This window comes from Felis catus, chromosome A1 (assembly GCF_018350175.1).
Source record: "Felis catus isolate Fca126 chromosome A1, F.catus_Fca126_mat1.0, whole genome shotgun sequence".
Taxonomy (NCBI): Eukaryota; Metazoa; Chordata; class Mammalia; order Carnivora; family Felidae; genus Felis; species Felis catus.
The window spans coordinates 44,688,512-44,705,758 of record NC_058368.1 but is presented as its reverse complement, the minus strand read 5'-3'; the positions used below and the strand labels follow the sequence as shown (position 1 = coordinate 44,705,758).

The 17,247-nt window shown below is 33.5% G+C and overlaps 1 protein-coding gene across 3 annotated transcripts in view; it reads left to right on the top strand.

Annotated features, from left to right (window-relative positions):
- KLHL1 (kelch like family member 1) overlaps positions 1 to 17,247 on the top strand; it is a 355,898-nt gene that overhangs the window by 329,889 nt on the left and 8,762 nt on the right. For all 3 annotated transcript variants that reach the window (XM_019827858.3, XM_011288605.4, XM_045054161.1), the window contains exon 9: positions 588 to 800. In XM_019827858.3, coding sequence (XP_019683417.1) covers positions 588 to 800 — 213 coding nt within the window. The remainder of the gene's footprint in view (positions 1 to 587; positions 801 to 17,247) is intronic.

Below are 17,247 nucleotides of genomic sequence, written 5' to 3'. Positions count from 1 at the left end.
TTATCATGCTCAACATTAAGAGAAACATAAAACAGCTTTTTAAAAAATATGTATCTAGGATATGAAATCAGTTTAAACATCATTTTCTAGAGTTACTAAAGAATATTAGAGCATGCATTTGCAAATCCAAGACCTGAATGATTTTATATACTAGACAATAGTGTCTTCCTGCATATTTACTTAAACTTAATACTGTATTTTTCAGTTTCTATTTCCCATTATATTAATTATAATGTCCCCTGACTAAAGCAAAAATTCCATAACATCTAATCTTATTAAAACACATTTGAGGGTGGCTGAGCCTGGGTGGCTCAGTTGGTTAAACGTCTGACTTTGGCTCAGGTCATGATTTCCTGGTTCACTGTTCGAGTCCCACATTGGGCTCTCTGCTGTCAGCACAGAGCCCGCTTCAGATCCTCTGTCTGCCTCTCTCTTGCATGCATGTGAGCAAAAATAAGTAAACATTAAAAAAAAACATTTGGGACTCATATGGTGATAGAAAATATATTTTTAAAGATCTTCTCCTTTTTCATATTTTGTCATTCAGACCATAAGATTAAATCTTGTTTTTTTGATTGTGTTTTTAGGTTATATTCAGTTGGAGGTCGTGATGGAAGTTCCTGTTTGAGTTCAATGGAATACTATGATCCTCATACAAATAAGTGGAACATGTGTGCTCCAATGTGTAAGAGGAGAGGAGGTGTTGGAGTGGCCACGTGTGATGGTTTTCTCTATGCAGTAGGAGGTCATGACGCTCCTGCTTCAAATCACTGTTCCAGGTTACTAGATTATGTAGAAAGGTAAGATCTAAGGTCACAGTTACAGTGAGAGAAATAATGTGAATTACAGTGATGCCTAATTTAAGTGATTGTAAAAACTGCATAATTTAAGGAAGGGTAAATTCTACTTTCTAAATCTCTTTCTGTTTGTCTCTTTATCCAACCCTCCCCCCATACACACGTATACACAATTTCATTATTTTTTTTTAATTCCAGCATAGTTAACTTATAGTGTTCTATTAGTTACAGGTGTGCAATATAGTAACTCAACGATTCTATATATTACTGAGTGCTCATTGAGATAAGTGTACTTTTAATCCCCATCACCTATTTCACCCATCTCCCACCCACCTCCACTCTGGTAACCATCTATTTGTTCTCTATAGTTAAGAGTCTGTTTTGCTTTGTTTTGTTTTGTTTGATTCTTGTTTTAATTTTTCCTTTTTTTTTTCCTTGAATTCCACACGTGAGTGAAATCATATGGCATTTGTCCTTCTCTAACTGGCTTATTTAGCTTGGCATTATACTCTATAGCCCCATCCATGTTGCTGCAAATGGTAACATTTCATTCTTTTTATGGATGAATAATATTCCATTGTGTATGTGTACCATATCTTATTTATTCTTTCATCCATTGATGGACACCTGGGCTGCTTCCATAATTTGGCTGTGGTAAATAATGCTGCAGTAACATAGGTATGCATATATCCTTCCGATTTAGTATTTTTGTATTCTTTGGGTAAATACCCACTAGTGTGATTACTGGATCATACAGTAGTTCTATTTTTCTCCACATCCTCACTGACACTTGTTTCTTGTGTTTGATTTTAGCCAGGCTGGCAGGTGTGAGGTAATATCTCATTGTGGTTTTGATTTGCATTTCCCTGAGGATGAGTGATATTGAGCATATTTTCATGTCTATTGGCCATCTGTAGGTCTTCTTTGAAAAAGTGTCATGTCCTCTGCCCATTTTTAATTGGATTTTTTTTAGTGTTGAGTTTTATAAGTTCTGTAGATATTTTGGATACTAATCCTTTATCAGATATGTCATTTGCAAATATCTTCTCCCTTTCCATAGGTTGCCTTTTAGTTTTGTTGATTGTTTCCTTCACTGTGAGGATGCTGTTGTTGTTGTTGTTTGCTTTGTTTTGTTTTGTTTGATGAAGTCCCAGTTTTTGCTTTTATTTTTGCTTTTGTTTCCCTTGCCGCAGAAGAAACTAGAAATTAGTTGCTAGGGCCAGTGTCAAAGAGGTTACTGCCTGTGATCTCTTCTAGGATTTTTATGGTTTCCTGTCTTACATTTAGATCTTTAAACTATTTTCAATTTATTTTTGTGTATGGTGTCAGAAGGTGGTCCAGTTCATTTTTTTTTTTTTTGCATGTCCAATTTTCTCAACACCATTTGTTGAATAGACTTTCCATTTCACCATGTATATTCTTGCTTCTTTTGTTGAAGTTTATTTGACCATATAATTGTGGGTTTGTTTTTGGACTTACTTTCATTCTTTCTTGTTTTATTTTTTTCCTTCCTATCTCCCTCCTTTCCTCTTTCCTCACTTCTTTCCTTTCTTTCTTCAACTTTTATTTAAAGCCCTGTAATTTTTTCCACAATAATTTAAGGTAATATTTTAAAAGATCCTTTAAAACAGTTTTAAGTAATCTACTAAATCTATGAATATTTGTTAATTCTTTTTTAAAAGTTAGGTATTTAATTGTTCATCCTATATCATTCTACTACTCCCTTCCAACTCTCAAAGGTGCATTATGGACTTTCTTTTGTGTCATACCTTTATTAATGGAAGACAGACTTATTAGAACTCTATCTTCTGTAATCCTGGTCCTCTTTTAATTATTCCTAAAAATGGCCAAGTGCACACAGTTCTGGAGTAGAAATATAGGTTCTCTTTTAATTCTCCCTAAAAATGGTCAAGTGCACAAAGGTCTGGATTAGAAAGGAACCCTGTCTTCAGGCTTGGGTCCAACAATCCAAACACTTTCTGGCCTGTTTATATCTAAGTTCTCTTTAAGGGCTGTATATCACTTGGGACTATTATACTGTGTACAGTGATAGAGACTTAGTGAAACCTAAGATGATATTTCTTATTATATAAGAATACATGCTGATATATCAGAATTGGGAATACTGAAGTCAACTGTTATATCAACTGAGATAGGACAAGTAATTCTGTAATGAATAACTTTGAAACTCTCAGTGACTTAATACTGTATTTTTTTTCTTACTAGTGCTGCATGTCCCTGACAGATCCATGATATCATTGCTCTGCTACTCAGAATAGCAGATAAGCTAAGTATAAGCACTGCTAGTGTTAGAAGGGAAACATGTACACTGTTCACTGGCTCTTAGAGTCCACATGCCAGTAATATAATTCTCTTTTCTCCATACTTTGACAAACCAGTCACATGGCCACAGAAAAATTAATGAGGGTGGAAGAACTTCCACCTGGTAGAAGAACAAGAGATAATTGGTAGATTGCACTGATGGCAATAACAATTGTCCTCTTGGTATTTAGAAATCACATCCATTATACTCATGCTTGCAGGTGGTATAGTCAGTGGCAGAAAGATGCTCTCTTTTTATGATGTATTTGTCTAAAGATATGTGATGATTTTTGTTGAGAATAAGGCCATTGCAAGAGATAGTTTTTAGTAAACTGACTGTGCTCAAACTTAAGCCACTTCTTGAATAAAATGTAGAAACATGTTTAATGACATTTCTAGTGTGTGAAATGGACTGTAGATTTATGGCTATCTACACATAGAGGAAAGCAATAAGCTCAACTCAGTTTCACTTCACCATTCTCCAATCTCCAATGAAATTAGGAACAACAGGTGTTACAGTGAGGACAGTGGTGAAAGGACAAATAAATAAATGTACACCTTTATATACACAAACATAGTCATTTATTTAAAACATACTCCTAATAGACTGACAGCTCATTCACATTTTTCTCTGCTAAATTCTTGGGAAAAATAGCAAAAAGAAAAAAAAAAAAGATTAACATGATGTGGCTCCTATTTTTACTATATATCTTACATAAATGTTACTAATGAAATGATATTTCATTATTCTCTTCTAACTTCACTGTGTAATGTATTGAAATGTTGTGAATAGAGGCATAAATAATCCAGTCTACAAATATATTTATGATGCAAAATTAAACTTAAATAAGTGTAGCTATTTTAAGTTAGAGGAGTACAATGGGTATGAGCAGTTTAAGTAATGCAGAAGCACACAGCATTATCATGATTCTTATCCCAGCTCATATTATGTGTCAGATTAATAGCATTTTTGTAATTTCTATCACATATATTCTATAGTGATGATTTCACATGTAAATCATCAATAAATCAAGATACATAATATTACTCTGTAGGATTATTTTACACATATAATGTAAAGACTGTTTTTTAGTATATAATTTTAGGAAAACAAACCATTAGGAATAACAAGTAGTAGTGTACAATGTTATGTATTATAGATTGACGGATAGAACAAATTTTACTATATGACAAGGATTTCTTATGGAAACATAAAGGTATTACATAATAGTGGTGTTAAAGTAGTTATATAAGACATCAAAAGTTGCAAAGAGTCAGGCTGTCTTAAACACAAAGAACAATGGCATCTCAAATCAGAGCAAGAAAGAAGGCAAGGACTCAACAAGAACAGACAGTTTAGAATAGTTCATGGAACAGTGAAAACCAATTTCACAGCCAACTCTCACTCTGGTAAGAGCATCCTAGTGGACAAAATTGATGTCCAAAAGATGTAGTGAGTTCTAGCAGAATTGCCCAGAAGGTGCAATCCATAAGACAAAGCACATGAATCTATTTTTTTATTCAACAAATATTGTTTTGCATGTATTTTCACTGGACTAAATAGAGCTTGAAACTTACTTGAAAAAAGAGACAAATAAGTAATTAGAACTTCAAGATCACAAATAAAACAGGAAACCAGGAAATGAATCAAAAAATATGCTCAAAGACATTGGTTCTGCTGGCTAATAGATCGGGGCCACCTTCACCCTCAAATCTGCATCCCAGCCATAAGGCCTGCAAGAGAGAGAGATCAAGATAAGAGCCTCTTAAATCTGCCTTTGTAATGTTCACTCTGCCTTCTTCCAATTTTTTCTCCATATAGTAGTAGCCAGAGAGATTTTTTCATAATTCAAATTTGACCTGAAAGCACAAGGGAGTTTTCTTGTGTACCCACTATCGATAATATGATGAAAAAGAATTTTATTTTATTTTTTATATGACATTTATTGACAAATTGGTTTCCATACAACACCCAGTGCTCATCCCAAAAGGTGCCCTCCTCAATACCCATCACCCACCCTCACCTCCCTCCCACCCCCCATCAACCCTCAGTTTGTTCTCAGTTTTTAACAGTCTCTTATGCTTTGGCTCTCTCCCACTCTAAAAAGAATTTTAAATCAATTTTTTAACATAGCTAGATCCATGTGCTGGTGATGATCAAGATTAGCCTGTTCACCCCTATAATCCTCCCCTTGGTACAATTCTTGGTACAAAGTGATTCCTCACCAAGCCTATAGTGAATCAGGTAGATGCTAAGAAAAACAGGCCTCAAATTTCTCACAAAGGAAAACATCTGGAGATATACTGTAAATAGGAAGGTATATAGATTAATAGAAAGATAGGGATGCACGGATGTATGGATGGAAGAATGGAAAGATGCATGGATGTGTGGGTGGACTGATGGAAAGACATAAATTTTTGTTTATTTTTCTATTTACATATGAATGCCCATTTCCACCATTATAGACTGAGTATCAATGATTTACATCCATATATTTTAGGCATTTGTTATATTGACAAAATTTTTGATAGGGACTAAAATATTAAGCAACTTTTCATATATTTATTGAAAGTTATATCTATATCTAATCCAAACACTATTAACAAATAAGCATCTAATAAATTTTTATACATCACTTACAATAAATATAAAACGTCTGTTCAAAATTTACCAAATTCTAGTCTAGTCATATCAGAAAAAGTCACCTAAGGGGGCCTGGGTGGCTCAGTCGGTTGAGCGTCCGACTTCAGCTCAGGTCATGATCTCGTGGTCTGTGAGTTCAAGCTCCACATCGGGCTCTGCACTGACAGCTCAGAGCCCTGGAGCCTGCTTCGGATTCTGTGTCTCATTCTCTCTCTGCCCCTCCCCCGCTTGTGCTCTGTCTTTCTCTGTCTCTCAAAAATAAATAAATGTAAAAAAAAATTTTTAAAAAAGAAAAGAAAAAGTCACCTAAAATAAGAATACCTAATTTATTTCTGTCCAGATATGGCTCAATATTTTTATCATCTTTAGATCTTTGATAAAGAATGAAATAATGAAAGTTAAGATTTGCTGTCAGACATATAGGGATAAATACATTATTAATTTCACATTTTTAATGTTATACCCAATAATATATAAGGTAAGAATAGAATTTTGTATTCTTTCATTTCTCTTCTTATTTCAACTTTTTGGTTTGGACATAATCCAAGAATTGTAGCAGTTCTAAACAATGAAAACAGATGATCAAGGAGAGACTTTTTATTTGAATCATAAGCACTTATCCTAGGCCATCTAGCATATTAATATACTAACTCATACTTTGACATATGTAAGATTCTAAATTTTCTCAATTTCTACCTGAACTGTTTAAAGTTAAAATGTTTGATTGGGGTTTTGAACTACTTAGCAAGAGATTTTCTTCTTCTTCCTAAGATCTTACTGTTAACATTAGCCAAATGAGTGTAGCATAAAAAGACTAACCAGTGTGCTGTTAATGTTGTTTTTCTATTATTGTGCACACATAATCTTTGCTATTTCTTTGATAAAAAATTATGTTCAAATTTCTTGTAGACATATATGCAAAAGATGTAAATTCTGATAGCCTAGATACGTGGGGGCCCTGCTTTACAAGTGGATGTAACAACTATTAGCTAGCAGCACAGCTAAACTAATTTTGATATGTGAGTAGATATTTGTAGATATGTGATATGTGATTAGATCAATGGCTTATGAGGCGAGTGTTATCTTTGAATTGGTCAGCTAAGGACAGGGAATAACAAAATAATCTGTTGTCCTTGGATGTACTACCTGGAACGCTAGCATCATGATACTCCATCTACATGCTTTAAAGGAAGGAAAAGAACAATTATGGGGAAAGGTAGGTGTCCATGAATAGATGAAACCTCATGTCCAAACAGATGGAAGGATATCAACCCTGGTGTCAAGCTACCAAATCCATTTTCATGTTGAGAGAAGCTATTTAATACACAACCTGGACTTACACTGCTAATAAGACTTTTCTGTTATATTAGTAGATTAAGTGATTATATAATCAATTGCTCCTTAGTTCTGAACTGTTAAAAGGTATGTATGTATGTATGTATGTATGCATGTATTCATTCATTCATTCATTCATTTTGAGATAACTAGTGCAAGTGAACTCCACCCAGCTCAAGTGGGAAAGGGGCAGAGGGAAAGGTAGAGAGAGAATCCCAAGCAGGCTCCAGGCCCAGCCCAGAGCCTGATGTGGGGCTCAATCTAATGACCATGAGATCATGACCTGAACTGAAATCAAGAGTCTTTCACTTAACTAACTGAGCTACCTAGGTGCCCCAAGGTATTTATTTTTAAAAGTGAATTTTAACCAACATTCAGATCTCCTGAGTATGCTCCATGTTCTATTGATTGACAATAATTTAAATAATTTTTGAAGCCCCTCTGAGGAAACTACATCTAAGGAGTCAAAGAGCTGTGTGGCTTATCCTTGCTTCCCCTTGTTCTGTCATCAATTCACTTCTCTTCTCCTCAAGCTTAAAAAGAGGGTGTAATAAATATGATCTAGGTCAAGATAGGATTTTTCATGTGCCTTCATAGGCAGTTAAATTAAATTTAAATAAAATTAACTTTTTTAAACATTTTTTTTATAAATACACAGGGAATGTTGAAAAGGGGAGAAGAAATCTAGTTACCCCATCTTCTTTCCCAATGTTTCTGTTCCCATTATATATTTAAGAGAAGTAACAAGGATGATTGGGAGAATATCAATAACTACTTTTTAAACGCCTATCTTAAAGATTAAGCACATAATCAATATGAGAGTTGGAAACACGCAAACAATATTGGGAATCATTTTTTCCCTAACATTGTGCTGACTTTTCTCCCTCTGTCTTGTTGTTGAAATGGATACTCAACTCAAAACCATCTTATGTCACATGTGACCCTAAGTTAGACTGTTGCAATGAAATAAAAACAGGGAATGTGTCCTTAGAGAATGTGTGGAAGATCCTGTGTTGAGGAATTTATACTTATCAGAGAATAATTTGTAAATTGAGACTGGATTTGAACTAAGAAATCCTGTCTTGGATAGTTGCAGCCTGATATTTAAAACACTCTGATGTTTTTATTTATTTATTTATTTAGTTAGTTAGTTAGTTAGTTAGTTTATCTTGGGGGGGGGAGAGAGAGAGAGAGAAAGAGAAAGAACATGTGGGGGAAGGGCAGCGTCAAGGATAAAGAGAATCCCAACCAGGCTCTGCACTGTCAGCACAGAGACTGACACCAGGCTCAATCCCATGAACTGTGAGATCATGACCTGAGCAAAAACCAAGGGTCAGATGCTTAACTGACTCAGCTACCCAAGCGCCCCATGAAGTTTTCATTTTTTTAATTTAGAAGTAGTGTTTGTTGTTGTGATAGAAAATCATGAGGAAAAAATCATAAAAGAAAGCAATTTTGTCAGTAACTCATTAAAATTCATTTATGTAAATTGATGTCTATATTTGATTCTTTTTCAATATATTGAGACATATTTACTAGCAAAGGTTAAATTAAAGAAAAAAGCCAGTCTATTTCTTTGTTCCTTTCTCCAATTGTACATTTAGGTTCTATATGTCAGGAGTAGAGCATATAATGAATGCTTAAATATCCTGTCTGAATAAATCAATGGATGGATTAATGTACATTGTCTGATGGACTGTGGCTTCTGATCTTAAATTCTACCAACATTATGGTTGGTTTTTTTTGACACTGGTTTAGACCAATACTCAAAATAGTTATTTTGTTTATTTTTATAAATATTAGGTATAGATGTTACTAACTATATGTATGTCATATGGTTAATACAAATTTACAAATATTTTTAATATTTTATTTAAATGAAGATACTTTATATTTTTAAGGTAGATATATACTTCTTCATGAAATTGTTTGCTATTGTTTTAGTTATTTCTAGCAAATAATTCTACAATCTTAGTGACTTAAAATACTTTTATAATTGTTTCTTTTATGATTAAAATCTTTCATGATTATGTGTTGACTGGGTTCAGTTGGGCTACTCTTCTACTCTGCATGATATTGGCTGATGCTACAATCGTGTGGGGCTCAACAAGGCTTTAATATTTGCAATCATTCTCTGGCCGAGCTGGAAGTTAGGGCTGCCTCTCACCTGGTATCTCAGTTGATGCTTTAGCCAGAGCACTGTGGTTCTCCTTTAGCTGGATATTCTACCATATGGTAGCGGGGGTTCCAAGACACGGGAATCCAAGAGAACGGGCTCAGAGAGGGCAGACATCCAATACAATGAATCATCAGGCCTCTACATGCATCACACCTATTAAAGTCACACTGGCCAATGCTGGTCACAGCAAGGAAGGAGTGGAATACTCAAATGTATGACACTAAGAGTATGGTTCTTTAGGCACCAGCAAAGTGACAACCAGCACAAATATGCTTGTATGTTAAAAGTAATTTCCCATATTGAAATCACATTTTTATATGTAATTATATGAAGTCATATATATGTATATATAATACATAATATATAATATATAATAATATATAATATATTTTACCCTCATTTTATAGCTTTACTTGTTACCAGTTAACTCTTTGTTTAGTAAGTCACTTGGCAAATAACATAAAATTCTCATGTCTTTCTATTCATTTCTTTGGGGGAAGTTACTGAGGTCATGTAGTCTGACTCCTTTCTCTGCCTTTAGGGGAGCCAGTCCTGTAGATGTGGACTGTAGTCACCAGCCTTTGTCTGGAGGCACTGCCGTTGTGGGCTCCTTGGTAGGTAGAAACAGGAGCACCAAGAGCCACAAGGGTTTATAAATCACAATAAAGAATTAATTTCTAGGGCCTCTGTGTCTAGGCCCATGGAAGTAGACAAGGCATGAAAATCTGTGGTGGTGTAAAACCTGAGTGCAGGCAGCAAGTTATTAGGAAAATGATTGATTTCCTTATATGTATGTTGTATTAAACCAACTATTTTATATGAGAATTCCTAGAATTAAATTGTTTCAGGGTAGATAAGTTTTGAAGTAGAAATAGTTTTCCCTCCATATTCTAGTTTATTACATACAACATTTTGAAAAAAATCTAAATAATTTTGGTGCTATCGTGATTACCTTTATAGGTCATATTTTTAGTTACACATGAAATAGTTATCAAAATTTACTGTGTTCTGGGTCATAAAGTAAACCTCAACAAATTTCAAAAGTTTGAAATCTCATAGGGCATGTTCTCTGATCAACAGGGAATTAAACTAAATTAAACTAGGGAATTAATCAGCTGTTTGTTTTTTTGTTTTTGTTTTTGAGTAAGTTCAGTGCTTACTGAGGGGCTTGAACCCACCACCCCAAGATCAAGAGTTGCATACTCTATAGACCAAGCCAGCCAGGTGCCCCATGTTCAACTGTTTGAAGTTAGGAGATACTTTGAAATGATATGTGACTCAAACTGGAAAATAATTTGAACTTAATGATAATGAAAATATATATCAAATGTTGTGGGATGTAGCTAAAGAAATTCCTTTTTAAAAATTATATTCCTTTCACTACAGATTTTTCCAAATGCTTCACGCTAGACTTGGTATTTCTATAAAAAATACAAATTCACACTATCATTAAAAGAGGTCTTGGGGCACCTGGGTAGCTTAGTCAGTTGAGCATCCGATTCTTGATTTCGACTCAGGTCATGATCTCACGATTGTGAGTTCAAAACCCATGCCCAGCTCTGGGCTGACAGTGCAGGGCCTGCTTAACATTCTCCCTCTCTCTGCCCCACCCTTGCTCACATTCTCTCTGTCTCTCTCAAAACTAAATAAACTTAAAAAAAAAAAAAGAGGGGCCTCCCAATTTTCCCAAGCTCTCCTCAAAATCTTATTAGAAATGTACATCATTAAACTCTGTTTATACCACACAATAAAATCATTTAAGGAACCATGCAATTTAGGCAAGACTATTTGAATTACTGAAAAAGTTCACATAAAGAGAATACCACATGCATCATAAATTGCCAAGAGACAAATCTACTCCTGTGACATGTAACATGGGGTACTAAGTTCTAGAATTTCCAAAGAAATTCTTGAAAAGAAATTTATTGACTTAAGTGCATGTACTTAGCAAGTTAAAAGAGCTGAAAAGCAAAGATTTAACCTTCAATCTCAAGTTATAAAAATTGGACTAAAACAACTACCAAAACAGAAGTGAAATAGTGATTGAAATATATTAACAAAATATAAAGCAAACATGAAATTGAGAGGATTAAAAAGAAACCTAGGTTATTTCTCTTAAAATATTTGCAATAAAATTTAAAAGCTAGTTGCTAGATTGTGAAGGAAAAGGAGAAAAAAATTACCTATATCAGAAATGAGTAGGGACCTCTGGGTCCCTAGGTCATGGTTTTGGCTCAGCTCATGATCTCAAGTTCATGAAATCAAGCCCCGTATTGGGCTCCATGGAGCCCCCTTGGGATTCTCTCTCCCTTTCTCTCTGCACCTTTCCCCCCACCTCAAAATGAATAAGTAAAATTTGAAAATAAAAGAAATGAATGAGTCACTACTATGAGACTCTAAAAAGAGACTATTTGAATATTTATGCCATTATTTGAAATTTTAGTTGAAATGAGCAAATTTATAGAAAAGTAAAATCTTTTATACACTATGTAGGAAATAAAAAAGCAAGAGAAACAAATAAAAAAAAGATGGTTAAACTCATGAGCATAGATGCAAACATCCAAAAGAAATGTTAACAAATCAAACCTAAATGTGAATAAAAATGATAACATATCTCAACCAATTTGCATTTATTCCAGAAATACAAGTTTGGTTTAGCATTGAACAACTAATCAATGTAAATCAATAAGTCATAAATAAACGCAAAAATGATAAAATTCAATACCTACCACAATAAAAACTCTCACCAAACTTGGAAGAGAAATTAATAAAAAGTAGTCAAATATTGAAATATGTTGTTTTGTGATTTTCATTAGGGAAAAAATGAATGTTAATACCACTTTTTTCAACATTTTATTAGAGTATCCAGTAATAAAGCAATAATGGAAAGAAAATTAATCATTAGAAAGGAATGAATAAAACTGCCATTATTCAAGGTTACATGATAAATATCTAATGATAATCTAACCACAGTCTAATTAGAAATTATTTGATTTAAAAAGTGGGTTAATAAGTTTGCTATATACTCAGTCAATATATTAAATTAATTACATTTCTACCTGCAAACTATAACAAAATTAATGTATAAAAAGTTGCCATTAGGTGTACCTGGCTGGCTGTCAGTAGAGCATGTGACTCTTAATCTTAGGGTTGTAAGTTCGAACTTCATGTTGAGTGTAGAAATTACTTAAAAATAAAATCTTTAAATAAATAAATAAATAAATAAATAAATAAATAAATCTTTAAATTAAAAAAATAATAAATCTTTAAATAAATAAATAAATAAAATAATAAATAAATAAATAAATAAATAAATCTTTAAATAAATAAATAAATAAATTATTTATAAATAAATAAATTAAATAAATAAATAAAATAAAAAATAAATAAATAAATAAATAAATAAACTTTTTAATTGCCATTAAAAAGTTTAAAAAATGCCTAGCAATGAATCTTACAATAGATATGCAGTACCTCTAAACGGAAAATAAAATATTGAGAAAAGTTTCAAAAAATCTTAAATAAATGGAGGGAAATGTCACATTCATGGAACAGAAGAATTGTCCTCTAAAATGTTTTATGGATTCATTGCAATCCTTATTTAAATTGTAACTGTTGGGGCAACTGGGTGGCTCAGTCAGTTGAGCATCCTACTCCGACTCAGGTTATGATCTTACTGTTCCCAGGTTCCAGCCGCCCATTGGGCTCTGTGCTGACAGCTCAGAGCCTGGAACCTGTTTTGGATTCTGTGTCTCCCTCTCTGTCTCTGCCCCTCCCCGACTTGTGCGGGCGTGCACTCTCTCTCTCTCTCTCTCTCTCTCTCTCTCTCTCAAAAATAAACATTTAAAAAAATTTTAAAAATTGTAAATGTTTGTCGAGTGTGATTGTGGATGTAATGTTGAAAAGTTAATCCTATAATTTAAATAAAAATGAAAAGGACCCCAAATCTCAAGAAAATTTTGAAGTACTACATGTTACAACTAATAAAGTTACTTTAAGATATTGTGGTAATGGCCTAGTACAAATGAGTAGACAAGTGAAACAGATTTGTGTTCAGAAATAGAATCACACATATGAGGAATCTTGACTTACGGCAAAGGCAAAAGAGCACATCTCATGTGGAAAAAAAATCAGTTTTAGCTCCATCTCATCTCATACCAAAAATCAATTCAGGATGCATTTTAAATGTAAATAAGAAACAAAGCTTTTATAATATAACAGAGGGGGTAATCTTTACAGTTTTAGGGAAGTGAAAGATTACTTAAACTGAATCTGGAAAGAGTCATTCATAAAGACAAATATTCCTGTTAAAATACCTTTCATCAGGGCGCCTGGCTGTCTCAGTTAACAGAACATGCGACTCTTGATCTTGAGGTCATGAGTTTGAGGTTCATGTTGCATGTAGAGATTACTCAAAAAGAAAAAAAAATTTAAAAGGTCCTTCCTCAAAAGATAGCATGAAGACTAAAAATTTACCCCAGAGAGTGGGAAAAATATTTGCAACGCATTTAACCAACAAAGGCTTTGTTTCCAAAAATTAAATTCTAGAAATGATTTTTCAAAGAACTTAAAAACATTAGAAAAAGTTGGCAGAAGATTGGGAGAAGAGCTCTTGAAAAAATGACTATTGGGAAAAACGCTTGGAGTCATCAGGAAAATGCAAATTAAAGTCACAATGTCATACCAGGACCTACTAGACAGGCTAAAGTGAAATTAGCTAATACCACATGCTGGAGAAGATGGAGAGCAACTGAAAGTCTCATGACACTCATGGTGGGACTGTAAATTGCCCAGACTCTATAATACCAATTGGCAGTATCTACCACATTTCAAAATATACCTCCTCTTTGACCCACAAATTCTATTCCTAAATACCCATTAGATATGCATATGTATGAAAATATCTGAGCAAGGATGTTTATAGGAACATTTTTACAGTTGTTCTGAAGTTTTTAAAAATTAATTTTATTAAAATTAATTTATTTTCCATTCCTGTCATGAAAATTTCTGAAGTCAAGGTACATCTGTTTTGAAAATCTCATGAGGCCTGGTAGATATTCGTTTTCTTTACAGGAAAAATGAAATTATTTATTTTTGACCAGCATTATTGTCATGCTTGATTGCCTAATTCAAATAATTTATGAAAATTCAACTATAGATGGTATAATTCATTTCCTAGAAATCTAAAAGCTCTTTCAGAGAAGTTTACTTTTGTAGCATGGATCTCATCTTTTCTTATTTCTCTTTTTACTTATTTGCTTTGTTTTGTTTTACAGGCGAACAAACCTGGCTACAGATCTCTTCTATGTCATTTAATTTGCTTTGTAGCTGAATATTGCCATACAAGTTTAGGAAAATGAGTATTTTTAATTTTATTGGTTACTGAGGTAATGCTTTTATACTTAAAAAGTTTCCCTTTAATATTTTAAGATCAATTTTTATCCTTAAATAATGTAAAAAAAGGAGGGGGGGCTTAAAAAACTAATGGTACCTCAAAAGCTTCAATGGAGGTTTTCAATGAGACACTAAGTTTTGTTCTGTGACTCTCATATGCCTTCAGCAAGTTTTCATTTTATAGCCAATTTTAGCCCCTACATGCTGGCACTTCTCTTTCCTGAGGGCTATAAAGTTTAATAGCATCCCTGATACAGAGCTCACACTGTGACAACAAAGGCCAAGGTGAGATGTAGGAAAGGCTGACAGCCTAAATACAAAAAGACAGTCAACCCCCTCCCACTCCACCTTTTTCTCTTTCAAAAAAATGAACAGGCAACCAGAAAAAAAAATTGGGGGAACTTAGTGAAAACTAAGTGAACCCCACCCCCAACAATGACAGAGTTCACTGTTAATAATTGTTTGGGAAATGGTTATACATCTGTGGATCCTCTCCTAAGGTAAAAAAAAGCCCGTTTATTTCACTTTAGGGGGTTACAATTTTGTATATCCCTGGGCTGAAAGGTGAATCTATTGAGTTCTGAATATAGAAAAATTAATTTAGAGTCCTTAATGTAAAAAACAAAATAACCACTAGTAGGTAACCTTGTATTTGTGTATTTACTTTCTAAATATCTAGGGGAGAGTGTGTGTATGGGTAGGAAGGGGTTGGATTGTTTTTGTTTGGGTTAGATTTCATTTTTGAATTGCAATATATAAATTTAAATTTTCATCATTGCCAGATATGAATCAAAAGTTTGTTATTACAAAAAAATACGTTACATAGCACTGAAGACAGGTATATCCAATCAAAGGTCTGGATTTCTAGAATGCATTAAATTTGTAAAGTTCCCTTTAGGAATTTTGTAAAATTATATACACATTTTATACACACACACACACACACACACACATATGTATATATGTATATATATATGCCAGTATATATATATATATATATATATATATATATATATATATATGACATCTATTTCTAAATATAGAATGTTATTTCTAAATGTGTACTAAATATAGGGCATACTGGCATTTTCTTATTTTCCCCTGGAATGTGAGTATTTGAGAATTGTTCAATATTTGAGTGTCACTTAAAATTTCATGAGTCTTTAGAAATTAACTTATTATTTCTTCACACACTAGTGTTAGCTATTTTCTCAGTTCTTCTGCCTTTTTGCCAAGTGACAAAGTCTGCTTTGCAGACAATAGTTGAAAAAAATTCTATAGAGCTGAATAGCAATTAAATGAGGGATAAAATATGACTTCAGAAAAAGCTATTTAGGTGAAGTGATTGTGACAGAAGCCAGCCTGGATTTTACTGAAGAATGAATAAAGTGTAAAGAACGTTCACTTTTCACTGAAATTAAAGTGTATTATACATTCTTACTTCTAAGGTTATTTTTACTACAGATCTTTCCTGACAAACAAAAAACTAAACAATACAATAAACTTCCCTATACTCATTACCCAGCTTCAACAACTATCACCAATGTGTCATTCCTGTTTCAGCCTTTCCCCTTCACTCTTTTTTAAGTATTTCAAAGAAATTCTCAAACATATCATTTTAGCTCAAAACATTTCTAAATTCATCTTGAAACAAACAACCAAAACTGAACAGGACTTTTTTTTTAAACATAACAACAATGCCATTATCAGTATTAATAAAAACTTAAGTGATTCCTTATTAAAATCTAATTCCCAGGCTATATTAAAAATTTCAACATACCTCATCTTTTAATAGTTGGTCTATTTGAATGGGGATCCAAATAAGGTCCACTCATTTTTTTCTCACGTTGAAGTCAAATTTATTTAGAATAGCTACTTCTTCCTAATTATTCATTATAACTGGGGCTTTTGTTTGTTTTTGCTACTGAGTTTTTGGAAAATTCAGTCAGCTAACCTATAAAATGTTCCACTTTCTGGATTCTACTATTTTCATTCCTTGAGATGTCTTCTCTTCCTTTACCTCCTCCTTCTCCTGCTCTTCTTCTTCCTCCTCCTCTTCTTCTTTTTTGTCCTTATTTTTATTTTCTTTTTAATTTTTTAATGTTTATCTATTTTTGAGAGAGAGAGAGAGAGAGAGAGAGAGAGAGTGCATGAACGGGGGAGGAGCAGCGAGAGAGGGTGACACAGAATCTGGAGCAGGCTCCAGACTCTGAGTTGTCAGCACAGAGCCCAAGGGCGGGGGGGGGGGGGGGGGGGGAGGGCTTGAACTAATGAACCATGAGATTATGACCTGAGCTGAAGTCAGATGCTTAACCGACTGAGCCACCCAGGTGTTCCAATTTTGTCCTTATTTAAAAAAAATCTTTTATATTTCAAAATGTTCATGATAAGATTTTGATGGTATAGATTAAGTGTTTATGCGTGTCTATCGGTGCCTGTGTTTGTGATGTTTTGAGTTTATTAACTACAGCATGTAAAATTACATTTTTATTTGCTACATAGCATATGGTTCATGGTGGTCCTGGTTTTGGAGGCATTCAACCAGTCTCTCATTTCACGTAAATTATCTTGGCTGT